At 41.5% G+C, this 18,288-nt stretch overlaps 1 protein-coding gene and 1 long non-coding RNA gene across 2 annotated transcripts in view; one reads left to right on the top strand and one right to left on the bottom strand.

Annotated features, from left to right (window-relative positions):
* The window catches only part of KDR (kinase insert domain receptor), a 30,796-nt gene extending 14,522 nt beyond the window's left edge, over positions 1-16,274 (top strand). Inside the window, exons 17-30 of the mRNA XM_030271089.4 lie at positions 429-564; positions 826-930; positions 1,559-1,672; positions 2,892-2,980; positions 4,697-4,853; positions 6,334-6,434; positions 7,786-7,908; positions 8,038-8,149; positions 8,537-8,636; positions 8,755-8,860; positions 9,932-10,083; positions 13,304-13,400; positions 13,501-13,589; positions 14,470-16,274. Of these exons, the coding sequence (XP_030126949.4) occupies positions 429-564; positions 826-930; positions 1,559-1,672; positions 2,892-2,980; positions 4,697-4,853; positions 6,334-6,434; positions 7,786-7,908; positions 8,038-8,149; positions 8,537-8,636; positions 8,755-8,860; positions 9,932-10,083; positions 13,304-13,400; positions 13,501-13,589; positions 14,470-14,674 (1,686 nt within the window). The 3' untranslated portion in view covers positions 14,675-16,274. The remainder of the gene's footprint in view (positions 1-428; positions 565-825; positions 931-1,558; positions 1,673-2,891; positions 2,981-4,696; positions 4,854-6,333; positions 6,435-7,785; positions 7,909-8,037; positions 8,150-8,536; positions 8,637-8,754; positions 8,861-9,931; positions 10,084-13,303; positions 13,401-13,500; positions 13,590-14,469) is intronic.
* On the bottom strand, positions 7-17,264 carry LOC140683931 (uncharacterized). The gene is made up of 4 exons (XR_012055596.1): positions 17,129-17,264; positions 16,508-16,608; positions 6,915-7,021; positions 7-216 (listed from the first exon to the last, which is right to left on the bottom strand). It is a non-coding gene; the product is annotated as an uncharacterized lncRNA (long non-coding RNA).
* Positions 17,265-18,288: the final 1,024 nt, after the last annotated feature.

Here is an 18,288-nt window from a genome sequence, read left to right as displayed (position 1 = left end):
GTAATGAAAAAATTCTCATACCGTCCTATCAGCACTGGTCTTGCATGACAAATGAGAACTGACTTCAGGCCTTTTGTGTTGCTTCTTTCCATTGTTCTTAAATCAACAGACACATTTTTTCTCTCCATGCCATAACATTCTTGCCTGGATCCGGGGGCGCAGAAATTTGTTTTTAATTGAACAGGCCCTTGCAAGAGAAAAGTGTTTCATCTGGTTCTGTTTATTAAAAAGAAAAAAAAAAAAAAAGAGAGAGACGAATAAAAAAGTGCAAGTAATTAACAATGATCACACTTGTGATGACATGGTATAACGAAATGGTAGCCTGGCATTTCTGGGAACTAATGAAATACTCTAAAATGAGAAAATGACATTTTGCCTGTACATTGATAGAAAAAAACTGTGCAACTGCAACTAATACTATTTTCCAGGCCAATGGAGGGGACATGAAGACTGGCTACTTGTCAATCATCATGGATCCTGATGAAGTCCCTATAGACGAGCACTGTGAGCGGCTCCCATATGATGCCAGCAAGTGGGAGTTTCCCAGAGACCGGCTAAAGCTGGGTGAGTTTTCATTACATGAGCCATTTAGTGATACTGCAGCCAGCACTGTGCTGGGGGGTGTTTCGGGTCCTGGCTTGACACAGGACTGCTCTGCTTCATGATCCTTGGGTGGGCTCTGTGTTCCCATTGGATACAATGCATCTCATCTACGTTTTAGGTCCTTTACTTAATTTCTACTTTGTGAACTCATTTTGGAGGAGCTTTTTTATTTTACAATGTTTTCCTGCTGTGTCAAGCAAATGTTTGTGTTCTCACTTCAAGGTAAACCTCTTGGACGTGGTGCTTTTGGCCAGGTCATAGAAGCAGATGCATTTGGGATTGACAAAACCGCTACCTGCAAAACAGTGGCAGTGAAAATGCTTAAAGGTAAAAATAATGACTAGAACTTCAACTTGAATATACAATATAGGGATATCTGTCAACATCATAACCATTATACCCATCATTATAAAAGTTAAGCTTAATGGCTGTTATCATGAAGCAATGATATGTGAAAGTATATGCCTTTCCCTCATAGATAACTGGAGCAATGCAGATGTGCTTTCCTAGCCACTGGTTTATAATTCTACTTAGGTTCAGAATGTAAAGTTGCTCCTGCAATCAATTTGCATGTGTCCCTTATGCGTTCTTGTTGGAAGCTTTCTGCAAGTCTCAACACAATGGCTTAGGCACGCTCCAAACTGAGTTGTAGTTTGGAATTGCTTTCTCCTCACTTTAAATCATATTCTACTGCCTCACACTTGCCACAGGAAAAATGAAATGTGTGGTTCCCAGACACATTGTTCCTAAAGAAGACATAATGGGGCAGCAAAATGGGGCTGCCAGCAGTTGGGGGCTGTATTCCACCCTGTGCTGTACTGGCATAGTTGACACAACCTACCAGTCAACAAGGCTCCTCACTTGATGGGCTGGTTAAATACCAGAAGAGAATGGGGAGTAGGGCAAAACCTTTCTGTCTGTGATGCTCCTGACCTGTGTTGCTTTACCTCTGCAGAAGGGGCAACCCATAGTGAGCACAGAGCACTTATGTCAGAGCTGAAGATACTCATTCATATTGGCCATCATCTCAATGTTGTCAATTTACTTGGAGCCTGCACTAAGCCAGGAGGTGAGTAGCTTGTTAGTGAATGAGAAGGTGCTAATGAAAACCCTATTTCTTCAATTTCTGCTGCATGGACAATTGAAGGATTGGAAAGAATAGTTCTTTCTAACACACACACACACAGAGCTGATAAGAGTGAGCAGATCTAGAGGTAGAATAAAGGTGAAGTAAGGGTGAAATAAGGGCCATGCAGCTCCATCCCTTAGTTGTTCTATCACTTTGCTTTTCTGTACTTGAGATCCACGTTTATAGTGGGCAGCCTATGTGTAACAGATTTCCAAGCTGAGTCTAATACCAGATGTAACAAGTTACTCTTACTCTTGTCACCAGCTATAGGGTGACTGCAAGTTGGGGCTTCCCCTCCCTGCCTTTGGATGGGCTGTTGGTGCTTATGTGTGTGTGTGTAGGAGGGGATATTGTAATTTGGAGTCCAGCTCTGGGTAGATGAATCTATTTCACTTTATAATCAGAGACAGATGTTTTGTTTAGCAAATCCAGCACTACAAACTAATTTGGAAGAAATTCAATGTAAAGTAACTCAGTAATAATTTTTCAGGGAAGCTGACTTGTTGGCTTACTGTGGGATGAAAATTTAATTTGTAAAGTTCCATGACAGAAGTCAGTAGTTGAAGGAAACATAATCCCTAAATATTTATTTCCTTGTTTATTCCATAATAAAATAGAGATGGCCAGTATGTGGAACCCAGGATGAAAATTTATCACCATAGCATCTGCCTATATGAAGTAAATTTGAATATGAAATACCATGTTTCAACTGTACATCAAGGCATCTATGTCTGAAACCAAGTTTCCTGTTTTAAATGTTTAGTACTTTAATCACCTGTAGAAAATGCATGGATAATCACATGTGTATTCTACTGCAAAGGTTAATTGCACTGAAGCTTTTTCAAATATTTATGTTGCATCCTTAAAATGTAAATTAATTTGGCTGTTATTGGTACTTCAAATATAAGCACACCATTATGCTTTTTGGCATATGAAATTAAGCCTGTGATTTTCAAAATTATGTGCTTTGTTTTCTTCCTTTAAACAGCAGAAAAATGAATAATTTTGGTGTTTTAATTAGACTTTTTTTTACTGATACTTTAAAAAACCTTTGGCTATTGGAACGCTCTTTAAACTGTATGTATTTCTAGCCAGAATTTATGCTGTGAGATAAGGTGGGATATAAATGGTCCAATGAATTGGTTTATGTGTTGTACAGGGCCACTCATGGTGATTGTGGAATATTGCAAGTTTGGAAATCTGTCTGCTTACCTACGGAGCAAGAGGAGTGAATTTATCCCGTACAAGGTAAGGAGTCAAGGTTAACAGTGAAATGTTTGATTTGGTGGGTTTTTTCCATACACAATGTTTCTTTTTCTAGTGCAGACTGAAGAGGCAATCCTTGGGGACACTGAATGTCTTAGTACTTCTCATGGGAATGAGAGATGGCAAAGATATCAGAGGTCATTTAGTCTTTCCCCTGGCCCCTGCAATGTAGCTGTTTTGTTATTGTTAGCTTAAAATGTGCAAAGGAACTGGGCTTCCACTATTTCCTTTGGCAGACTATTCTACACTTGGCTGTATCTTTCAGGAAGTTTTTTCTGATTATCAGCCTGAATTTTTTCCTTTCTTAGTTAAGCTCCAGACCACCTTAAATAACTGTACTCCTTGCTTATACTCCTTACTCCTTGTATATATCCATCAGATATGCATAGGTATCTGCTGTCACATGATTGATTATCTGTTCTACTGTCCCCTTGGCTCATTGCTGAATGAGGCTATACATTTCTTTTGCTGTTAATAGTTTTATATAATTGAGGTAGCTCATAAGTTTACATTCAGTTTTTCCCCTCCTGTGTCCTTTGCAAAAATGAGCTCCATTCCAGCACCCCTCTACACCCTGATTAGAAAGAAGTGGGAAAATGTAGGCTGGCATTTTCAAACTCATTTCTGGGCACCTCTGAGAGGAGTCTTGTTTATGGAGAGCTGGAGGATCCATGCCCTCTGAGGGTCAGATTGCTGTATGAAGGACTTGGCTGTGTGTACCCAGCACTCAGGGTCACTCTAGAGACCCTACCCTTTTCCACCCACAGCCAAGAGGGAGGCCCCTGGGCTGTACTCTGCCATGCTGGTAGACTTGAGTCTTCCTGCAGCTGCTGTGTTTAGATCAGAGCTTCTTCCCACTGTTTTTTGGTTCTCCAGGGGGTTATTTTTCTTTATCCTTGGAGACATTGTTTACTATTTTATGTTGGCAAAGACAACTCACTACATCTTCTTGTGAGGTAAAAAGATAAACAAGTATCTGAGAGGCCTTGAAGTAAGAGACATGGTTTCATGAGAGTGCTGACCCTTGCTTACACAAGCAGTGGGAATGGGATTTGGCAGTATTAAAAAACAGCCCTGCCAGGGAAAACATCACCAAACCAAAGCAGGAGAAAATGGAAATATTTTGGAGGATACCTGTGGGGCTGGATTCCTCCCTAGAGGAATGCAGTGGCTATGGGGAAGAGGGAAATAAGTCAGATTTTGATGTCTGTTTGGGTTTTGGCCAAGGTAGAGGTTTAGCAGAAGGGCCTTTGCAGCAGCAGAAGGTAAAGCCATAGCAGTACAGAGAGGCTGGAGTGTACAAGAGGGTTTGGCAGCATCCATCCATGTGTGTTTCACAAGTGGGGGGCACTGGGGCTGAGGACACAGCTCTTCAGTGTGCATTTAGCTGCCTGCATGTGGAGATGCTGCTATGGTTTGGCCGGGAGGTTGTGAAAGGAGAAAGTTGTGCTGTGGAGTGGCAGAGGGTGCTCCAGCTGGTGAACCTGCATGGCCATGGGTTGGGTTTTGCTGGTACTGTCAGCACACCAGCCCAGTGCCCCAGCCAGAGATGGCCTGGAGCAGAGTAGCTAATCATGCCTTTGCTGGGCTCCTGTCCCTGCCTTACCTGGTCACCTTGACACAGACCATAGGCATATCACTGCCTCTCCAGCATGCTTTCAGCTTCTGATTTTTCTCACTCTCCCCTCATATTTCTAGACCAAATGTGCCAGATTTAGGCAGGGGAAGGAGAACTACGTTGGTGATGTCTCTTCTGACCTGAAGCAACGTCTGGACAGCATCACGAGCAGCCAGAGCTCAGCAAGCTCTGGCTTTGTGGAGGAGCGGTCCCTGAGTGATGTGGAAGAGGAGGATGGTAGGATACATCTTCTTCTGGTGCTGGAGCATGTGTCATTACATGTGTGATCATGGGGCTGATGAGGGGCATTGGGGACTGTGTGATTTCCAAAGTTCCCTCAAAACCGTGTGCAGGGTATTCTCTGGATGACCACAGTTCTTGAGTATGGATTATCTAGATCAGCATCCCAAACCCCTCAGCCCAAGCCCAGATAATGTCCTGTATGAAAAGGGTCTGCTTTTAGTGTGAAGCTTTTTGGAGATATGTCTATTTAATACCCCAATATCTTCAGGGAAAAATGCAGAGTACAAACTCCAAAGGCAGCACGGAGAGGGATGCACCAGCATGCTAACTGAATTTCCTTAATGTCTACCCAAAAGTTAAATACTGTGAAATGCTATTTCATTTGCTGCTTATTAGCAGAGAGCTTGCTTTGCCTTCCCTCTGCCCAGGTGGTCTGTCAGGAAGAGGAAGCCTGAATTATCTACTCATACAAAGCATCCCCAGGATGCACATATCCTCTGCAGTGGTTTCACTGATGCATTTGCCATGTTCTCCTTTGGCAGATGCAGCATGAAATGCTCAGTGCTGCCGTTTCAGAGGCTGCTAATTTCACCTAGGGGTGAGATCAGACTAGCTGGGAGGAAAGCCATAGCTCTACTTCCTGTACCTCTACTGCTACTAAAAATCATTTAGTGCAAAGAGTGCATCAGTTATGTGAACAGGGAGAATGATCTTGCACTTTCAATCCAATCTAATAGGTAATGTCAGGCATGCACTTCATGCATTTCCACAATGTCTTGGTGCCTTTCCAGTACTCCCTGGTGTCCATGTTGACCCTCTGAGCTGGAATGTTACATGAAGTATGTAGACCTGAAGGAGCCTTTATGGTGAAGGTTTTAGTCACAAGTGTTGTAGTTCTTGGTAGATATCTGCTTAAAATCAAAAGCTGAACAAAGTCACAGAGTTGTTTATTTCAGCCGGAACTAACCACCTAGGTATCTTTGGATTTTTGAGTACATTATTCCTCCAGGTTACATGATGATGAGGTTAGGGTTCTTCTACATTAAATTAGAAGGGCTTTTTACCAAATCAAAGTCTTTCTCTCTGTGGCATATTCTTTCCTCATAAAGACTAGGTGGGGCCTCCCTCTCCTTGATTTCTAAATTCATCTGCTGAAACCAGAGAAAACTTTACTGTCCTAGGAATTTGAGAGCTGAATTTCAGTTGTTTTTCTTTTGGAATTGTTTTGCAAATCTTTCCTCTGGAAATAAGCAAGGAGGTCAGGGTATAACCTGTTGTCTCAAAGTTTATTTTGCACGAAACTAGTTTGATGTAAAATGGGTTGTTAGTGATAATTATATAGCTTTAAAAAAGTGCTTGATTTGCTCTTCCAATCCAGCGTGGCATAAGGTTCGGATGGACTTCTACCTAACAGGCAGTTATTGGTGAAATCAGTGACAAAGGGCATGTTTGACTGTCATCTGATTCTTTGCAGCTGGTCCTGAAGACCTTTGCAAGAACCCTTTGACCATGGAGGACCTCATCTGTTATAGCTTCCAGGTGGCAAGGGGAATGGAGTTCTTGGCTTCACGCAAAGTAAGGAACTTCTCAGGAAGAGTGGCATGTTATTTATTTGACTGCAGGAAGTAATGCTGTAGGTCTATAGAAGGAAACAGCATGTTCATCTTTGGACTGGCAGTCATCCGCGACATTTTATTTTTGCTCTAAGACATACCCAAATAATTAATACTACAGAATGAAATAGCCCATGCATTTATTGGCACAAATGTTAGTGATCTGTATAAGGTTTATGGGCCACCAGTTCATAGAGGAATGGTTAAGTGGTTGGAGGAGGGGAACTGACTTATAAGGACAATTAAAGGAGTTGGGGACAAATCCCTGGTAAGAGGAGCTAAACAAGAGTAAAGGATTTTGCTCTGAGGAGGTTGCTTGTACCTTGTGCACTGGCATTGGAAGGGCAATGTGAGGAGAGACAATACTCAACAATGAAATCTCATGGATGAGTCCTTGGAGAATCTCTTGCCAAGGACACCCTGGCAGTCAACAGCACCTCACCTGCATTTTGGCCTTCTAGAAGTATTTTTCTGTGGTTTGATCCTAAATATGTAGAGAACATGTTTCAAGTGATGACAATTCCAGCAAGAGTGAAGAATAGCCTGCAGCTGTATAGAAAAAAAAAACAGTTAGAAATGGGAAAAAAAGATAGAAGCAGGAAATACAACACTGCTCTAGAGTGCAGGCTAAGTGTCCAAGATCAGACTTCAGAGTATTTTTCTAAAAACATACTTTTGTCTGTCTCTTATGTACATCCCGATTGATGACCAAAGGTAAAAATACCTGCTTCCAGAATACGCAGTTTCAATCCATAATAGAAGCAAATCTGAAGCCACTTTCAGAGTCTGACTTTTTTTACTTCAGGCTATTGAGGCTTGAGTTTTGAATCATTTGGGTTGTTAACTAAGCTGCTGTTCTGCATAGGTAGAGATGTGCACTTCTTTCTCTGTAGTAAAGATTAGTTTGTGTTGGAATCAAGTCAGCATTTTAGTGTGGTGTTTTTCAGAGAAATAGTGGAGTACAGAGATTTGAGTGAACCTAAGTAAATCTAAAGGTAATCAGATCTGAACCTGTTTTGTGTTAGCTTCTCAGGATAATTAATTAGCTAACTTCAAAGGACCTCTCTGCACAGTGGATAAACAGATGTATGTTTGGAGTTGGGAACACAAGTCTCCCCGAGCCAAATCAATTGTGACCATCAAAAAAGCACTTAAAATCAGCAACTGTTGATGCTGAGGTTTTCTTTTTCTTAAAAGGTTTTAAGAATTATCTGGCCTTTGAGGGTAGGAGAGCACATATGTGAAAGAAATCAGCCCTGTGGACAGAGCTGTGACGACAGGCAGCACATGAAGTTGTTTACTTCTCTTTGCAGTGCATCCACAGGGACCTGGCTGCTCGTAATATCCTCTTGTCAGACAATAACGTGGTCAAAATCTGTGATTTTGGCTTGGCTCGAGACATCTACAAAGACCCAGATTACGTCAGGAAAGGAGATGTAAGTTTCAGATTATCTGCTTGATGGAGAATGAATATGAAATCAGGATTTCTTTTTTCTTTTTTTCCCCTTAAAGAGATCTTTGGAAAATAAACTGTGATACCATTTTGTTTATGAAAATGCTTTTAGGCCAGACTACCCCTAAAATGGATGGCACCGGAAACCATTTTTGATAGAGTATATACCATTCAGAGTGATGTATGGTCCTTTGGAGTTCTGCTGTGGGAAATATTTTCATTAGGTGAGTCACTTTAATTTTACTGAGCCATCTCTAAACAAAAGAGTCTGAACAAAACAGTCAAAGTGTTCTTGGAACCTCTGTAGCATTTTCTTTTTACTTCTTGAAAAATTCCTGTATATTTTCTCCATCAAAATAAAATATTCAAATTTTCTTTAAAATGCAGATGTAGGAACATGGGCTTGAAATGCTTCTTCATACAACTTCAGTGTGTGATGTTGTGCCTCATTTACTCAGTCAGTTGCTGTTTCCATTATAAATATAAATTGTTTACATATCCAAATGCACTAAATTTCTTATTAGCATAAACCATAGCAAGTTATTTGCTTGAAAGTGAATCCCAAATTTTAAGAGTCTAATGCATTAAAATTACTGTTGCTTTCATTTTAGGTGCATCACCGTACCCTGGAGTGAAAATTGATGAGGAATTTTGCAGAAGACTGAAAGAAGGAACGAGAATGAGAGCACCAGACTATACAACACCAGAAATGTGAGAGACTCTTCTTCCATCTGCCCACATTTACCCCACACTACTAATAGGTGCAGGAGCAAGCCATAGGTGCTGTTTTCTTCACGCTGGTATTTTAATTTTGGTTTTCTCATTCCAGGTACCAAACAATGTTGGATTGCTGGCATGGAGATCCTAAGCAGAGACCAACATTTTCAGAGCTGGTAGAGCACCTGGGGAATTTACTGCAGGCCAATGTCCGTCAGGTATGTGAACTGTATTCCCTGGTTGCTAAAACCACTGGCTGAATCTGTCCTGTCCTGCCAGCCATCAGAGCATTCCATAGTTGGACGCTGTCTGCTGGAGCTGTCAGGGAGCCTGGGCTTCTACTGCTCCCATTCCTGACCAGCAGTTGGGTCTTTGACTAGCAGAGAGTGACTTGTGGGGTGAAGATCCCAGAGGTTGTGGTGTGGTAACCAAAAGCCACTCTGCCCTGCCAGCAAAGCCTCCCATGACACTACTGCTGTCTTTGCTGGGGAGTTGTTGGCACAGGCTCAGTTCCCTGCTCTGCTGCTGATTTCTCTGCATGCTGCAGACACATTTCAGCAGGTAGCTCCTGTTGATCTTATTGTGCCAAAGATGATTATCTCTGTGTGTGTCAGGGTGTGGGCTGCAATGCTTTTGATGGCTATTCTGGAAAACAAGGATACAAGAACTTCATTGCCTGTGAGCAGCTCCATGAAAATTAACGTATTAAAGCATGACCTGTGTGCAGGCACTTCAGTAAAAGAGCCCACTGCAACCAGGTGGGGACATGGCTCTCCCTTCCAAGCTCTCCATCTTGTGGCTTCCTCTTCAGTTACTGTGGAAGTGGACAAGGCCAGGGCCATAGGTGTGAGCCCACTGAATGAAGGAGGATGCACTTGGCTGTGTGCTCCCTATTAGACAGACTCTCCTTTTCTGACCTCTCAGTGATAATGGGAATTATACTGCCTTTCTAAACTGTCAGGTTCATTTTCTTTGTGGTATTTGGATTCAAACATTAATGAGACCTACTTTTATTTTTTCAAAGACATCAATAAAAATGCAGTTTATACATTATGTTACAGTATATAATATAAAAATCTATTTAAAAAATAAACTACTTGGGAGTGGTTCTTATTAATGTTTCTTCTTTTAATGTAGCTGCTACTGCAAAGGTGGTACACTGTTCATCGTTTAATAAAACACCCACACTGTTGGTCTGATGTGTTCTCCAAGTACGTGCATGTATCTGTTTATGTCTGTGTGTCTCTGTAGCCTATTTAATTTTTGTGTTTTTTCACTGCATTCTACAGGATGGTAAAGACTACGTTGTCCTTCCTTTGTCAGTGTCATTGAATATGGAAGAGGATTCAGGTCTCTCTCTCCCAACTTCACCTGCTTCCTGTAGGGAGGAAGAGGAAGTCTGTGATCCTAAATTCCATTATGACAACACAGCAGGAATTAGGTATTTTATATGGTGGACATCCTACTGGGGCCTCTGGGAAGGTTTTGTTCATGCTGGGGGAAGGGAAAATGAAAGGAAGAGACTTCAGCTGCCTGGTCCATATTTAACCTTTTACATAGGGATAAGAAGGAATTTGTAAAGCTTTTGTAGGCAAAAGCTAGTTTCTTACCTTCCCAATTAGTGATTTTCTTATTTATTTTTATTGATGCTACCCTTTCAAGACTTGGTATTCTCATTCAAAAACAAACAAAAAAGCAAAACCTGTGAAAATATCTGTTTGGTTTTTAAGAACTAGAACATACAGAAGGTTTTACTGGTCCAATTCAGTTGTGTTCACAATGTTCTTCCGTTGCAGCTGCCAAGAACATTAATGATGGCATATCTATCATTAATAACCTCTCTGGCATTTCTCCTCCTAAAGTGAAACATTGGAAAACAGCTCATGAATTGATAGCCAAGAGGAACGTGACATAAATAATGTTGTCACTGTTTTTTGTCCACTGCTTCCTTCTAGTGGGCTTGCAGGGCATCCACAATGGTAGATGCTGTTGGGTATCATGGCAGAGGTGACTTTACAGCACGGAATTTGTACTAATGCACTCCAGGGGTTTATGTGGGACCCTTTGAGGACCTCTGGCATGGGATGTAAGATAGAAAGGCATTTTCTCATCCAATGCAGCCACTGAGATGCTGGGAGCCCTGGGTTGTTCAATGCTATCTCAGAAGAAGGAGAGTAGACAGAGCGATGTGACCACCAGGGTGGAGACAGACTCTGTTTGCAGGTTTTATGTGGTTTCCATGAAGCAGAGCCCTCTGCCTCACTGCTTGTATCATAACCACCACAGAGGGGTTCCCAATGATTTGGGGTAGAGCAGGATAACATTTTTATGTCGTCCTAGAAACGACTACATAGGCACAGTTCACACTTCACACTTCAGCTGAACTTGCGGTCCTGCAGCTGAACTCTCAACCCCATGTTTTAGTAGTGGGTCCGCTCAAATTATACATGTTTAAAAGACAAAAAAGCTTGATTTAGCACTGAAAACATCACACTTATTTTCCAATTTTGATACTTCCTATATGGCTTTTCTTGGTCCCCATTTCCTGTTATGAATAGAAGTAAAAGTACTCTGTCGACATTTTGAGGAGACTTTGAGTCTGTTTCATCTTACATTGTGACAGGATTGTGAAAGCAGTTGTGGCAATCATGCTAGGAGAGGCAAAGTGAGGAGGTTAAGCCATGCTTAGGGGATTTATTCTTATGTTCTGGTAGCTGAAAATGATTTTGTAAGCATGGATCTTGCTATACAGGTAGTGGAAAAGACTGGTCTGTTCAGAGATGTCTTTTTCAATCTTCACAGAAGTACTAACTATGAAAAAATATAATCTCTAAATCAAAGCTGGAGGAGGATAGCAAGCATAGGGAAAACAGGGAGAATATTAAAGAATGTTTAGATTGTTGATGTAAATTAAAATCAACAGGACCTCCTAACATCTTCCATATTTGGCTTAGGAAATAGATGTGCAGTTTCTGAACCTTGAAAGACTGTCATTAAAAACAGTCAGGTGAGTTAATGTAAAGTTTAAAGATAATGCCTACTCTTAGAAAGTAGAAAAAGTGTAATTCTGCAGTCTGTTTAATTTGAATTCTAGGAACAATCCTGGAATAAGTGTTCAGATAAATAATGGTAAATGCCTACAGGAAAATAAATTAACTACAAATGGCCAGCATAAATTGTCAAGAAAAAATCAAGTCAAAATAATCTAAGTTTCATTTTTAGGGAGAATAATGGACCTGAATGATAGCAGAGAAGATGCATTTTCATGCATCTACAAAAACCTTTGTAGGCTGGCTCTTGTCTAGTCTGAGCAGAGGTGGGTTTCACATACTTGGGAGGTCACTCAGATCAAGAGGCTGGGCTTCTCAGCCCTCACCACCCTGGAAAACTGGCCACGCAGTTCTGTGTGTATGCTTAATGCAGGCACACAGGGAGATTCCAAACACAGAAGGCAAGTTGTGGAATGAACTTGTAGTTGTACAAGATCAGGTTGTCGAGGAGGATGCACAGACTACAGTGTCTGTTTGATGGTTTAGTCCTGGAAGTGTTGGATGGGAAATAGATTAGATACCACTGCAAAGAAGCAGAAGATATGGCCTGTGCAGAGAGCTTGAAAGAACTGGTCTTCTTAAGTTTAGGAAGAGAAAATTGAGAGAGAATACAGTAACCGGTTTCAGTATATGAAAATTTGCCCTAAAGAGGGTGTTAAATAATTGTTCTGTGTCCCCAGCATTAGGAGAAATTTCATTTGAGCAAATACTTGGGTGGATTTAATATTTGAAAAACATTCTGAAGTGTGATTGAGTACCTGAGCAGGCTACTCAAGGAACTTGTAAAATCCCCACCGATTTAAATAAACGTCTATTGGAGATAAGCAGGATTCAGCATAGCTAGACTCAAAGCTGGGTAAAGGGAAGAATGGTGCTCTTAATTGTCTCCAGCTCTGCACTTCAAGTGGATGCAGGTTACTCCACTAACTCCATGGCTTTTCCTTCATTAGCTGTTAGGAACATAAATTTGCCCCATTTAACTGGGAAACCATCAATTTCATTACATTTTCATTTAGGCAGAAAGGTGAAGGTGCTGTTTTGTTTGCTGTATTAGTATCTACATGAAAGTAATTTTTTTTTTTTTTGGTCCAATATTTTTAATGGATGTCATCCTGAACCAGAGGGCTTCTTTTGGAGAAGAGCCTTCAAGAGAGATTTAGCACTCCCTGTCCTGATCCCCATGGCTTAAGGGCAGCAGTGTGCTGAGTCTGCTGTTGTTGTCCTAGGTCCAGCCAGGGGTCTCAGAAGCGCAGTCCAAAGAAAGAGATACACATTTTTGCTCCAGGCTTCTCTGTTTATTATAGTTCTAAGCAAAGCTTGCAGGAAGTTAAGCCCTCCAGTGTAAATGAGGAAAGAAGCTGTTTTCTCAAAGCCATTTCTTAGAATTTGCTCAGAAATCAATATTGTCAGGAGCAAAAGTTCAGAAATATGCCACTTGCTAGGCTCTTCATCCCTTTCAATAAATAGATATTTTGAAGTTTGCATAATATGTTTTGACAAAAGGATGAACTTCTCTGAAGAGAGATAAAAGGATTCTGATATCATTGTGCTGTTTGCAGCCAAGTTCTGGATAGTGGACACAAATTTATTTTTGCTGTGTTTTCTTTGCAGTCAGTACCGACAAGGTAGCAAGAGAAAAAGCCGCCCCGCGAGCGTGAAAACATTTGAAGATGTTCCATTGGTAACCACTGTAAAAGTTGTTCAGGAGGTGAGTTTGCCTATTTATACATACTTGCCTTCTGTTGATACTTTTAATTTTTGGTGGTTTTAATCTTTTTCCATTTAATGCATTTCCAACACCTTTGCAGGAAAACCAGACAGATAGTGGGATGGTTCTTGCATCTGAAGAGCTGAAGGCATTGGAAGAGAATGAAAAACAAGTGAAAATACCCTTTAGGTAAGGCTTGGGCTGCACATAGAATCGAATATGACCTTTTACTGCAGTATGTCAGAAGATTGATGATTCGTTTCCATAATTGTTTGGAAGAAAAAATATTTTCTTAAAGTATTTTAAAAAACAGAAAGCAAAATTGTGCCCAATATGCCTGGTCATCTGCATTTGGTATTAGGGAGGGGAGGTAGTGCAGCTTTTGGATGCCTCAGTCAGCACGCAGAAGGGACTTGTATTTATCAGCTGCAATAGTATCAACCATCCCTCGAAAGTACTGAGCTGCTGCACACAATTGATCACATGAGGACATGATGTCTGAACTGATGAATAGCTATTGGTTTTTTGCTTGCTTCTTTTTTTTTTTTTTTTTTTTTCCCTGATAGCTGTCACTCAAGTAAGTTTTCAGGATGTACCTGGGTGTATTTTCAGAGCATTGTACAGGGGTTTCATTGTGCAGCTCACAGGAAGCACAGTGGCACTCATGGAGCTGAAACCTCATGTATGCCCTCTGAGAGCTTCTCAGGAATTATTTTTTTCCAGGACAACTTCAGTGTAGATAAAGATATTCCACAGTTACAATTTCACCATAGCTGAAGTAAAGCCTCTAAAAGCTTTTTCTCCATTTCATCTGCAGCTGCAATTTAGCTCCTTGTATCGTCCTAAAATTAAACATATTTTTCATGCATTAGTGAAGTTAGGGCATATGAAAAGGTCTTTCCTTATAATCAAATGCGTGTTTAAAAAGGCTTGGAGCCAGGTTTAAGAACAGCCTTTTGCTTTGGTTGTTGCTGTGATGGAAAGCAGCTGCCATCAGGAATCACCCACCTGCCCTCCAGAGGACAGTCTCCACAGCTCTCTCAGCCCTGTTTCTGATTGTTTTTTGCAGCACACTGGTGCCTAGCAAGAGTAACGAATCTGTCATGTCCGAAGCCTCCAACCAGACGAGTGGGTACCAGTCAGGATACCACTCAGATGACATGGACACCACTGTGTACTCCAGCGAGGAAACTGAACTCTTGTGTGCCCAGGAGGCTTCGCCCCCGCTCTGCCGCGCTCACGGGCTCCCCTACGAGAGCCCCGCGCCGCTCTAGGTTGAAGCTGGCAGCTCCAGCTCCCCCTGGGATGTGCCTTCATTGCCTGCACTGGTGGTATTCAGGTTTGATGTACTGAAAGATGGCATACATGAGACTAAGAAAATACATTTATTTTTCCTGAAGATGATGCAGAAACATCTGGCAGCAAAACTGTGTCGTGCCAGGCTGGGGCTCTCTCCTCAAGAGACACTGGTGGCTGAGGGTGCAGAGCCCTGGCCGTGGTGTGTGGGCTGTGCCAACCCCATGGCAGAGGCTGAGCCTGGTGATGTCGAGCATCTGCCTGATGCAGGCAGCATCACGGCATTCGACTTTACTGTTCCTACTTGTACGAAATAATGGCACATCCCTGCTTTTGTGGAGTTTTTTTTGTTTGTTTGTTTTTCCCCTTGTGGCTGGACTCCAGGAAGGAAACAGCACGGCACTGGCTTCTTGTTTCTCAGAGTTATTCCTTGCTTGTACCTTCACAAACAAAAAAAGGAACCTCCAGCTCAAGGCTCTGGCACTCTGATAGCCTGAGACTAAACATAGGCTGGACTAAATATAGGTGGGGTGATGGTCTCTGTCCTTGGCAGAGGAAAAAGGCTGCTGTACAAGTCCTCATGAATTGCATTTTCTCAGTGACGTTGATTAGTAGGGAAAAGGCAGAGCACTGAGCCAAGTGATGGGACTCAAATAGCAGGGCTGTGCCTGACCTCCGAGGATGGCTCTGCTCCCCTTTCATCCCCAGCACCCTCACTGATGCCAGATGCCTACCTGCCTCTGAGCTGCCGGAAACTGCTGCAGAAAATACTCCCCTCCCCCGAGATCACCACTTGGGCAGCCTCTGCAACAGGTAGAAAAGGCAATGTCATTTACCCTAGGACCGCAGGAAGCACTGTGGTTCTGGTGGGGCATCCTGAGGGAACCCTACCTTCTCATCTCATTCCCCCTCCCTCAGATTTAGGTCTGACTCTTTCACTTTGAAAACTCAAAGTCTGTTTGCAGTGGCAGAAATCTCAGTTTATGTAGCCTTGGGAATCCGTGACTGGTTTCATGGCAGCTCCGATTTTCTCTGAGTGGTGAAATTGTATCTAATAGTTGGACAACTTCTTACCTGTGCTCTTGTAGTCCCAGAACTCTATTGATAGACACAATGAGGACTACAAGATTTTAAAATGTAAAGCTATTTCTACTGAGTTCTTTTTGTATTTTTATAAGTATTTTTTTGTTTGTACTTACTATAATGTCAAATGCTGGGAACCATGAATATAAGGCATATACAGTATTTATAGCCTCTTTATGTAGAAATAAATGTAATATATTAAAATATAAATATATATTATATAACAGATATTTTACTATTCACATTTTGTATTGGTGTTCTGTAGCATTGCAAAGGTCACAAAAATTTTTAATAGCAAAAGTTTTTCACTTTATTAAAAGGGACTGGAAATTTAGAGCAGGGGCTACAATTTGGTTTGTTTTCTTTTGTTATATCTGTTGACAGGGAAGATTCTAATGTACTACTTGTTTCAAATCTACAAACATGTGTAGTAAAGAAACTTCAGTGATTTTTAGCAGTTGGCAATAAATACCTTTAGAGAAATGGCCAGAGGAAGAGACTGCTTGTACGAGCTGAATCTCCTCTGAAAGAGTTTATTATGTTCCTTTGGGGATGGTTGATCTAATTGTATTGTGGCTTTTGCCTGGGGAGTGGCATTTTCCCTTAAAGCCTTATTCATCTTTTCCTGCTTTTCTTTCTCCTAGCTCACTTCTCACAGACTAAATGTTGTCCCTGCTCTTGTGCAGTGAAGCCTTCCTTTATTTTAAATCTGTATTTAAAGTTCCTACCTTTTCACTCCATTGTCCAATTTTTGACTTTCTCTTCTGCACTTTGTTGGCCTTTGTTCTGAGGGCAAGGCTGTCCGCTGCTAGGGACGTTACAGCTTATGCTAAAAAACAGTGCAAGGGAAGTTAAGCCACAAACTGCAGACTTTAATTCAGCTTCGCTTTATTGCAGTTTGAAATGAGACAGGCTACTGCATAGTGAGAGCATTTGTCTAGGAAGTGAGAGATCTCACTGCTAAATTCTTCTCAGGCTGAACATGGGACTAATGCTTTCTACATATTATGTGCATTACCCAAATACAAGGCTATGAGATGTCAAGCTTTGAATGTTTCTCCATTGCTCACCCTAAATGTAAAGCATTTCATAGCCAGGAAATCAGGAGCAGGGAGGTCAGATAGAAAAAGAAGAGGCTTCTTAGATCATGCGTTAGGGCTTCTAGGAAGGATTTCATATATATATTTGACATTTGCCTTGCTTCCCAGGCAAGAATATAGCCAGCAGAGTATGCTCAACAGACAATGACAATGCTACATCCTTAACATCCCCCCTGTGCAATATTTTTCAATGTCTTTAATAAAAGTGCTCTTCTATGTATTACTACACAATGGACATAAAATACTGACCCTGGCAGGACCTTGATGAGCCATATGGTGGAGAGTCCTGACACTGAGGTAGAGATGGAGATATGTAATTCATATCCATCTGCCCTAGACCTGCATTCCTCAAGGTTTGGGATGTTCAATTTAGACATCTCATTTTGTAGGTTTTTTTCCTTTTCCAGCTTGGTATAACACACAAAATGTACCACATACACACATTCAGATGCTTCCCTGTGTCTCCATGGTACCTCTGAAACAGCCTCCCACCGCAATGCAGGCTAGAGAAATTTCAAAACATAGCCGTGTCGGTTACTAAGTTCACACTTAGAATCCTTGTCAGCCAATCAAACTCTCTTTTGAGTCCAAATAGTTTTAAATATGCCTGGGAAATGTAGCAACCTGTACGCACCTGCTTTAGGAAAGGAAATTATTTTCTAAAAAAAAAACCATCAACCCAAACCACATATTCACTGTCAGAAGCAAGCAAAGGTTCTATAAATGTGTTCATATCTTTGGCATCCAGTGACACAATTCTTTTCTTAAACCATGGCCATTACATCCTTTAAAACACCTGGACTTCTTGTTGTATTTTGAATACAGCACATTCAGCTAAACCCTAGTGATTACACATCTGTCTTTGAGGTGCTTTAAATTCCAAAAAGGATATTTTCAATGAAACAGCAGACATATAATGCACAGATTTGCAAATGCCTTGCAAACCAGTCCCAGCTTTATCTCTATCCTGCAGCCATGCAGCAAAGCGTCAACATTTGGATCAGCATCCTTATCCATGAAATTCAGCCTGGATCTGAGCCCAGTGAGCTACAATAAATAGAAGGGACACTTACGAAACTATATATCCAAACATATCACTGTGAGCAGCTGGGTTGGAGTGAGGAGAAGCAGTGGTGGGACTGACTTGTCTTGTTCAGAGGAACTGCCAGAATGAACAGTAATTGCTGGTGGGTTAGGATGTGGGGAATCAAGCACAGCCATGCCAGAAATAGGCAGTTTCACAGCTTGAAGATAGCTCATGTCAGCTCTTATCAATGTTAACACAGCTCACCTGCAGAATGCAGGGGTGTTCAAGAGTAGTACATAGGTCCTTCTTCCTGCAAGAGATACTGTAAAATGAATCTCATCGTTGGCATGGAAATGGCTTGGCAAATCCAGTCCTTGCCTAA

Source organism: Taeniopygia guttata, chromosome 4 (genome assembly GCF_048771995.1).
Source record: "Taeniopygia guttata chromosome 4, bTaeGut7.mat, whole genome shotgun sequence".
Taxonomy (NCBI): domain Eukaryota; kingdom Metazoa; phylum Chordata; class Aves; order Passeriformes; family Estrildidae; genus Taeniopygia; species Taeniopygia guttata.
This window is presented reverse-complemented; position numbering and strand designations above follow the sequence as displayed.